Raw genomic sequence first — 10,121 nt, 5'->3', positions numbered from 1 at the left:
ATATATATATATATGTGTGTATATATCGTTAGATTTGTATGTTTGTAATATATCATAATATGTAACATAGAATAATTCGAATTTTGTTGAGTTCAAATATTAATTAATAAATTGAATATATGTTATTTACTTAAAGTTAATTAGTCATATCAGTGTGAAACATATTGTAAAAACGAGAAAAAATGAAATAATACAAATATATAACGAAAGTGTAAAACGAAGTATAGAGAGAAATAAAAGTCTTGAATATTCTTAATTGTGCCTCTATGAGGAGTAACTAATAGTTATAATAAATAGTTCATTAACAAAGAAAAACGAATATGATCGTTGTAAAATATATCAGATGCAAATAATTCATATTTTAGGATCTCGCTCTGTAAATATAAATAAAAACATTACATTTAATAAATTTCTGATTGAATGATGTGAAAATGTGTTAAAGATATTTGTATGTTTGGATGTGTTAAAAGAAAGAAATCTGATAAAAGAAATACAGAAGTATAATAATATCTAATAAAACATTCATAATTTCATAATTTTTTTTAATATGTACATACATATATTTATATTAAGTAAATTAAGAAACCAAAATAATACTTATGAATAGGATTATTTTTCAAAAAACATAATTTATTTGTGTATTACTAGAGCAAAATACTTCGATACTATATCTTAAACTTTTACTATTTTCTCATTGCTGTTATCTTTATTGTATATAGTCAAGTTTTATTATTTTAATATATTTTAAATATATTTTTAATTATTTTTATAGCATCGGAATAAAACGACATTGTTATACAAATTTGATAATTATATTTTTAGTAATAAAAAATCTTGAAAAGTTCATCATCAATTTTAAAATTTTTTATTAAAAATTTGAAATAGTAAACGAATAGTAAGAGATACCAATAAATACTTTCTATTCGATTTAATTTTTATCTCATGAGAATATAATAGAATATGAAATGTACTAATCTTGAAAGAATTTGTAAGAGTTGATATAAAAATATGAAGAACTAATTTTTAATTAGTTTTTAAATACATAAAGTTATAATGATCTAAGCATTTTAAAAAATTTATAAATTCAATTGTTTTTGAATGAGTTTAATTTGCAAATAAACAAATTTTGGAATTTAAAAAAAAGAGAATTTTATTAATTGTTTTAACAATCTTTTAAATATAAGTAAATAATCTTTTAATTATGTATAAATTTATCTTAATATAAAAAATGCAATAATTTGAAGTATATTTCTTATTTCTCAAAAATATTGTTTTTTATAATACAATATAAAAATACTTTTAATGTATACAAAAAATAATTTTGAATATAATATCGCAGTTATCGAATTAGTTGTGGATAAAATGAATAGTTGGGATTTCCCAGTTATTTCATTTTGCTAATAAAAATATCAGACTTTTATGACATACCAAATCAAGCAACCTTGGATATCAAAATATAAAGTAACTGATTTTTTTAACAGTCAAAGTCATTCATATATATTTATTTGCGTTCGAATTATTATTTTTTTCATTTTTTTTTTAAATGTTCTAACACATTTAACTTAAACAATTTATTAATTCCTATATTTTATTATTTTAATAAATATTATAACTTTATGTTTCAAAATAATAATAAACTAATTAAAATATTAAAATAAAGACAATTCTATTAAGGAAAATCTAAATTATATAGTTTAAAGGCAATATATATTTATTAATTTAGCAATAAAAATTTAACAAAGAGATATAAATATAATTAAAATAAAGCGTAATAAAAAAATATTAATTATAAATTGTACATGAAAAAATTATATATATGTAAAATATAAATCATTATATTAGCAGAAGTTAACGAAATAATAATACATAAATAGTACATATATGAACATGAAGTACACAATAATCTTAATAATGAAATAATCGTAATGAAACAAATAATAGGAAAAAAATAGAATAAAAATTCGGAAATATGCTATTTCCAAAATGTTGCAGATGAAATAAGCACAATAAGAGCAAATTGTAGAATAAAGATAAAAATATAATAAAAATTGTATTATTAGTACCATTTTCAAAGTGCCATTCTACAAATGAAACATATATAAATAAAGTGATCAAATAGTAAAAAAAAGATAGAAATAAGAAAAAGTTGGTTATTAATATTATTTTTTGAATATCAATGATATCTTTTTAAAATAGAATAAAATAAAATTTCTAAAGATCAGCGTTCTCTCTTCATAATTTTTGAATATTTTTGAGTATTTAAATAATGATACTAATTTTCAATTTTTATTCTATTTTATTTTGTCTTTCTAAAGAAATATCTCTAACATTTGACAGATGGCATTAATGGTTATTTCTTATTCTATCTCTGTGCTTCTTTTATTATTTGCTCTCTTTGTCTATATTTGTTTCGTTGTGACACACTAGAGATGGCGTTGATTTCTGAATTTTTATTCTATTTCCATCTTTTTCTTCCTACTTGTCCTATTAAATGTTAGGTCTATTCTGTAGTTCAATTGTGATGATACATATATTATAAAGAAAAATATGCCAAAGGAATATAATATCATTTGAACTAAAGATGAAGTTAAAATTGAATTCATGTTACACATAAAAAAAGTATATATATTTTCGAAAGTACTAGAAAATTGTAGAACATAATCACGGGAAGACATTACGTATAACTAGTTTCATTATAATCAAGAAGTGGCGCTAGTTGTCCATTTCTGGAGCTTTCTGAAAATCTGCGCCGGCTCAAGAGTGTGCATTCACGAGTCATCACGTATCTTTGCAAGCATAAAAGAACGAGTTGCGAAAAATAGAACGAAAGTATCACTGTTCTGAAGTCAATCGTAATGGACCAGGTAAACATTCTTATCATGTCGATTGCCATTATATATTTCGTAAGGTTAAAAGCACTGTGTTTATTCACGATATCATCCATTGAACACGCTTTGCTTTAAAAATTGTCTTGCTTGTCTTATTGCTTCCTGCAATATTTTTCTCGTACATTCTATTAGGTTGTTCCTAAGAACATTAATTCTTATTCTTTTATTTCATTTTTTGTTTCGAAATTATAATTATTTAGATTTATATAATGGAAAATTCGAGATGTTTGTTAATTAGATAACTGTTTTAAAATTTTTTTTAAAAAGAATATTTTTTATTTTTTGTTACTATTTGTCTTTTTGAATTATAATTGTGTATATTTAATAATATCAAATTATTAAATGTGTGCAGGTATATTTACTGAAACAAAAAGGTAATTCTGCTTTAGAAGAAGGAAGATATGAAGAGGCTATTAAACATTATACAGAAGCAATTGGCTTAGATGAAAATAATCATGTTTTATATAGTAATAGATCTGCAGCTTTTGCTAAAGCAGGAAAATATAAACAAGCATTAGAGGATGCTGAGAAAACTGTGAATTTAAAACCTGATTGGGGAAAAGGATATTCACGTATGGGTAGTGCACTAGCTTATCTAGGTAAATTGAATGAATCTATTAAAGCATATGAAACTGGTCTACAATATGATCCTGGCAATGTCCAACTTCAAAGTGGTTTAGCTGAAGTTAAAGCTCAACTTTTAATGGCTGCCAATCCTTTCAATAGACCAGATCTTTTTGTAAAACTTGCAAATGATCCTAGAACTAAAAGCTTTTTGCAAGATCCAGGATATTTAAAACTTTTGGATACTCTTAGAAATAATCCAGATGCGACAGCTCAAATGTTATCGGACAAACGAATACTTACTACTCTTAGTGTATTATTGGACATGGATACTGATGTAGAAATGCCAATGCACAAAGATTCTGAATCAGAATCTCCAAAACCTAAACAGGAACCACCTAAACCTCAAAAGAAAGAAGAAGAAGAAGATTATAGTACACCTCAAAAGCAAGCACAACGTGAAAAACAATTGGGTAATGATGCTTATAAACAGAAAAAATTTGAAATAGCTCTTGAACATTATAATAAGGCAGTTGAATTAGATCCTACAGAAATCATTTACTTATTAAACATAGCAGCAGTATATTTTGAACAGAAAGAATATGATAAGTGTATTTCTCAATGTGAAAAAGCTATTGAAGTTGGAAGAGAAAATAGAGCAGATTTTAAATTAATAGCTAAGGCATTTACTAGAATTGGACATGCATATAAAAAAATGGAGAACTGGAAACAAGCAAAGGTGTATTACGAAAAATCTATGTCAGAACACAGAACACCAGAAATTAAAACTCTTCTTTCAGATATTGATAAAATTATCAAAGAAGAAGAAAGGAAAGCATATATTGATCCAGTAAAAGCAGAAGAAGAAAAGGAACTTGGAAATGAAAAATACAAAGAAGGAGATTATCCAGCAGCAATAAAACATTATTCAGAAGCTATTAAAAGAAATCCTGATGATCCAAAATATTATAGTAATAGAGCTGCTTGTTATACTAAATTGGCAGCATTTGATCTCGGATTAAAGGATTGTGAGAAATGTGTAGAAATTGATCCAAAGTTTATTAAAGGTTGGATAAGAAAAGGTAAAATATTACAAGGAATGCAACAACAGGGAAAAGCTCTCACTGCTTATCAAAAAGCATTAGAATTAGATCCTTCAAATAGCGAAGCATTAGAAGGATATCGTTCATGTGCTGTTTCTGTTAGTTCTAATCCTGAGGAAGTAAGAAAGAGAGCAATGGCAGATCCAGAAGTTCAAAGTATATTACGGGATCCTGCTATGAGACTTATTTTAGAGCAAATGCAAAGTGATCCTAGAGCTTTACAAGAGTAAGTACAATTAACATATTAGATTTATCAGACTAAAATAAAATTGCTTACTTTTTATTAATATTATTTTTTTTTTATAGCCATCTAAAAAATAAAGATGTAGCAGCAAAGTTGCAAAAACTTTTGGAATCAGGTCTAATAGCTATTCATTGAAGATGAAAATGTCCGTATTTGTGCATAGCTCTGTGCATGACATTTTATTGTCGCCAAGTTCCTTTGATATTATGGAAACAATGCTGTTCGTTCTATTTTTGTGTATTAGGAATATGTTATTTAAACAAACAGGTCACCTACTGGCATATTCACTTTATATCTGTGTTCTGAAGAGCTATTGTCAAATATAAGTTCCGTTGTATACAAATATTTTCGCGTGAATGCAGTGGCCTTCTGGTCATAGACCACTTTTTCATTGTAAATCTTCGTACAATAGTTATGTATGTTTTAATATGTCTTATAGAGTTTAACTCTATCAACTTATTATATAATTACAAGCTTTTACATAACTTTTGCATAAAATAACTTCCAATTGTAAATCATCAATATCAATGACATCAAATATGTTAGTATATTTTAAATTTGTTACATACACTAAGTTAAATCAAATTATATTAAATCCGATTAGCCTTGATAAACATTTCCATGCGTCAAACGTGTATTTAGATTTATTTTATATATAAGCGAATATAGTTTTGGTTTAAAGCACTAATATTGTAATAATAAAACAGGATAACAATAGCGATAATTACAGTAATTATAATAATAATAATTGTATGATTTATTTAAAATCAAATTCAGTTCAATATAAAAATATGATAAACAGTGTAATTTTAATCTGTTTATTATAATTTCTCATAAAAATATATGAGAATTCCTATGTTTATTGATAAAATTTTTTTACATTGAATTTATTGTACTTTAATATAGATATAACAGATCATATATATGTTTAAAATTTTCATTTTGAATTTAAAAATTTTACAGAATCATTTTAATTAATGATAATTAACAATAACGATCTATTTTATGTTAATAATAATGGTGGTAACAAGTTAAATATTAATATGAAAATAAAATCAATTAAAAACGATCGGACAACAAATTTTTTTCATATTAAATTTGAAATAAAATATTTTCATATTATTATATTAACTCAATTTATATGAAATAAACACACACAAATCGATTAAATATAACGTAATCTATATTATAAAATTAAAAATATATGAAATTAAAATATGTGTAAATAGTATGTTTTTTGTAACAAAGCATATAAATTTAGGAAATCAAGTTTTCAAAATTAAAACACAAATCTGACCCATTTTATCTCGTAAACATTTATAGATAAATGCAATTATTTTTAAAATTAGCAATCGAAATATTAACTTGATGATAATTCGTCATTCGATGGTTGAAATCACAAGAATTTTTGCTGAATTTTTCTATCTCTTTTTTTCTTCTCTGATAGCTCGGTATTTACAAGTACTATACTTCTCTCTCATAATATATGGAAGTAACTCGGAGCGTCACCTAACGTTGCAAAATTAGTTCGCTTTTAGATAGCGCACTGAGTAGAATTTCACTACTATTATAAATTATTATAATTATCAAGTTTATATATTATATTTTCTTCTTTTGTTTTATTTTGTCAAAAGCAAACTTTTTTTTACATAACCTTTCTCGTTAAAACAAGATGTAACATGAAATATTATAATATTTCATGTAATATTTCGAAAATATTTTCAAAGAAAAATTCGAAAACAAAAAATCAAATATATACAAAGTCAAATCAACTGTCAAGACGAATGATTAATAGAATAAGTAGGTGACATTGCTTGTGAATGATTAAAATATAGTCGAATATGTTTTTATTTAGAAGAAGATACTAAAAATCAATTAATTATTTTTGCTGGACAGCTATGTAAGTAAAAGCATATTAAAAAAGTAGAAAATAAAGATTATGTATACAATGTTCTGTGTTTGAGTATGTGTATACGAATCACGTAGTAATTTTTTTTCGATAAGCGGTAAAAAAGTTAAAATTTTTGAAAATGTATTTAATTCCGTAAGGATATCGATGAAGAATAATATTTCAGAGAATGAACAATAAAAATACAAAGATCAATGTACTAAAAGTCACACCAATTCCGAAATTGTATTTAATGAAAATCTCTAAAACAATGCAATATTATATAATTATGAATTGAATATTGTAATTATATTTGTCGCATAGAAATCGATAAGAGTAAACATTAGTGTGGATCTTGATTTAAATAAAAATTTAAATCAGTTTGTGAGTGACAAAATTCAAATTGAACGAAGTAATTCCGATAAAAATCGACAAAGAACAAAGATATGAGACATATCAATTCTTGGAAAAACCTCAAATTGATGAATAACGGATTTACTATATACAGGATAAGAATAATGATATGTAAATAATCTACATATGTTTTTTTTCTTTTTTCAAAATATGTTTGATTTAATTAACAATAAGCAATTGCTCGAACTTATTTATACAATAGCTTATGTGTTTCACTATACAATTGTAAATGTCATTTTTCTGAAATATTTTTATTTTTTGGGGAAATTTTATAATAATATTTGACAAGTAGAATCCATAATATCGATTTTAAATTTAGGAATAGTTAATTCAAAGTTATATATATGTAGCTATATATTTTTAACTAGATATAATTTTTTTATCCTTATATGATGCTAGTTATAGACAATTGAATTAATAATTATAAACAAGTATACGTGAAATATAATAAACATTTAGAAAAGATAAATAAAATTCGAAAATCGATAATGATCCTACAAGGATATACAATATTGAATTCATATATTATACATATATTATATGGATATATATATTATGGATCATGATCAATGCTTCATTGTAACAGTTTGATTAGCTATTGCATTAATACAAGTTATGATATAATATGATATTTTTCTTTAATAAGTCATATATATAATATCTTTAATAAGTTAAATAAGTTATTAATAATTTATCTTTTTTTTCTTATTTCAGACAATATTACATGATCTTTTGTGCATTTTATAGAAGATATATTTAGCTTAATAAGAAGGATACATATTTACGTATTTTTTAAATATTTTGAACTATGATGATCATCTGTATTTTACCGTATTAGCATGTCAATCAAAGATAAATTATAAGATTACTTTTGGCAGATGCAGATTCAGAATTGAAAAACTTTTGTGGAAACAGTTTTTCATTTGGCACATAAGATCAGCAAAAAATCTTATTGATTCTTTAATTTTTGCGGAAAAAAATTATCTTTTTCGAGAAAAAAAAGTATCTGTCTTACTCTAAAATTTCGAACAACAGAATTATAAAGGTAATTGATGGATTTATAGTTTTATTATTCTCTTTTTAAAAAGATAATCTTTTTTTTATTTTCTTTCATCATTAAAACGAAATTTTGGTTCCAATTAAAAGTCAAGAGCTAAAACACTTTAAAGATATAATCAATAATCAAATAAGATAAAATTCAATAATCAATATTAATCAATTTAAAACAAATTTAAAACTTCAAGTGATATTTGCAGTGATTTAAGTGATAAATAAGTATTCAGAGAATTTTATGAATAAGAAAATTGAAAGAAAATGAGAAAAATGTTGCGATATTAGATCGGAATATGCATGATGGAATTTTGGCATGTTGATTGTGCATATATTACATCTATTACATCACCATATTATATACAATGATATAGAAAGCTCGAAGCAAATATTTTTGATATTTAAAAATTTTTAGATAATTAGATAAAAATTTTTAGATGTCTATTTATATACCATGATTCGATTTGACTTAAGAAATTCCACAAGGCATAAAAATCAATGGATATTATTATTTTTAAACGTTTTCCGCGAAAAATATTCATTTTAGAAATAAAAAGAACGATAAAGAAATTATTTAACTTTATTTGGAAGAATCAATTATATATTTGTAAGTTATGGATATCATATATAGATTATCATATATATCATATCATATCGTAGTTATTTTTCTTCATATCTTTGATATTATTATATATCTCTATAAGAATAGATAAAGATTTAAAAGATAAAGATTTTTAAAAAAGGGGAGATAAATTTACTATAAAATGAATAATTATATTTCGTCAATGTACATATTATTGATGATAATAAGGCATTATTAATTTTAGCATTTATTTAGATTAATATTTAATTTGGAATTTCTAATGATGATTCATCTCATCTTTCTATCTATATTTTTTAAAAATATGTGATTCGACCACATTGTTATAAAACCATGTATTTCTTATTAAATAATTTCGATTAAGAAATAGAATACTAATTTTTTTTTTATATCACTTGTTTCTTAATTCTAAATATTTATTATTAATTTTTTTCTTAATTCTAAAATAATATTTGAAATAATAAAATTCATATATTAATGTAATGTATTTTATGTATCAGGACAAATGTGTTTACACATAACTACTTCAATGGATTAAATATAACTCGTACGACTTTTGGTGTGTTGCGGAACAGATCTTAATGCCAGAGAAAGATTGACAGGATATACGGATTCTTTATTTTTCAATAGAAAATAATTGGTTAATAGTTGCATTTTTTCTTGAGATTCTATTTAAATATTATGCCGGGAGCAATTAACTTTGCTATATAATAATCAACTAGTAAGAAAATTAGTAAAACTAACAGTAATGCCGGAACTGTTTTCTGAATCTGACAGCAGTGACGAAGAACTTTGCAACTATTTTTGTATCTTAAACAAAACTTGTGTGCATTAAACTGGAGTAAAATTTATCATTTCGTTTATTAATGTTTCAAATTTGTTTGTTGCTGCAGAATCGAAATTTATTATTTATAATTAATTAGAATATTGTTATTCGATATATATATATCATTAGATTATTTCATACATTTTTAGAATAATATTATAATTATACATCGCGAAAAATATGATATAGATAATAGAAATATTATAAAATCCGAGTGAATAGTATAAGTATTTGTTTTTGTAGATAATTAATATCATATCAAAATATGTAACTATATACTTATAAAATTGTAATGTATTATAAATTAGTAAAAATCATTAATTACAATTTTATGATTAGTCTAATTGTAATAAAAATTCATAGAATATTCTAGATAGAGAATAGTTAATTATTCCAAGAAAATAATTTTTAAAATTTAAAAAAATCTACGGTTATAAAAAGTAATAAGATTGAATTTTATAATAATTTTTACTAATATATAGAATATTAGAATATAAGAATATAATATTTTTTTTTTAGAATATAATATTATATATATTTTAT

General features: G+C 23.2%; 1 protein-coding gene and 1 long non-coding RNA gene across 2 annotated transcripts; both read left to right on the top strand.

Moving 5' to 3' along the window:
- The first annotated feature begins 2,429 nt into the window (after positions 1 to 2,429).
- On the top strand, positions 2,430 to 5,606 carry LOC102672222 (stress-induced-phosphoprotein 1). Its single transcript, XM_006621861.2, has 3 exons — positions 2,430 to 2,864; positions 3,241 to 4,781; positions 4,862 to 5,606. Exons 1-3 carry the CDS (start codon positions 2,856 to 2,858, stop codon positions 4,932 to 4,934), a joined length of 1,623 nt encoding a protein of 540 aa, XP_006621924.1. The 5' UTR covers positions 2,430 to 2,855; the 3' UTR covers positions 4,935 to 5,606.
- Positions 5,607 to 5,969: 363 nt separating this feature from the next.
- LOC116186379 lies at positions 5,970 to 9,636 on the top strand. Its single transcript, XR_004151359.1, has 3 exons — positions 5,970 to 7,212; positions 7,816 to 8,146; positions 9,253 to 9,636. It is a non-coding gene; the product is annotated as an uncharacterized LOC116186379 (long non-coding RNA).
- The last annotated feature ends 485 nt before the right edge of the window (positions 9,637 to 10,121 follow it).

This window comes from Apis dorsata, unplaced genomic scaffold (genome assembly GCF_000469605.1).
Source record: "Apis dorsata unplaced genomic scaffold, Apis dorsata 1.3 scaffold_645, whole genome shotgun sequence".
In the NCBI taxonomy this organism is placed as follows: Eukaryota; Metazoa; Arthropoda; class Insecta; order Hymenoptera; family Apidae; genus Apis; species Apis dorsata.
The sequence above is the reverse complement of the archived record's forward strand: the minus strand, read 5'-3'. Positions and strand labels throughout refer to the sequence as shown.

Coding starts and splice junctions, on each gene's coding strand:
- LOC102672222 (XM_006621861.2), top strand. Junction 4,782..4,861: donor GATCCTAGAGCTTTACAAGA/GTAAGTACAATT, acceptor TTTTTTTTATAG/CCATCTAAAAAATAAAGATG.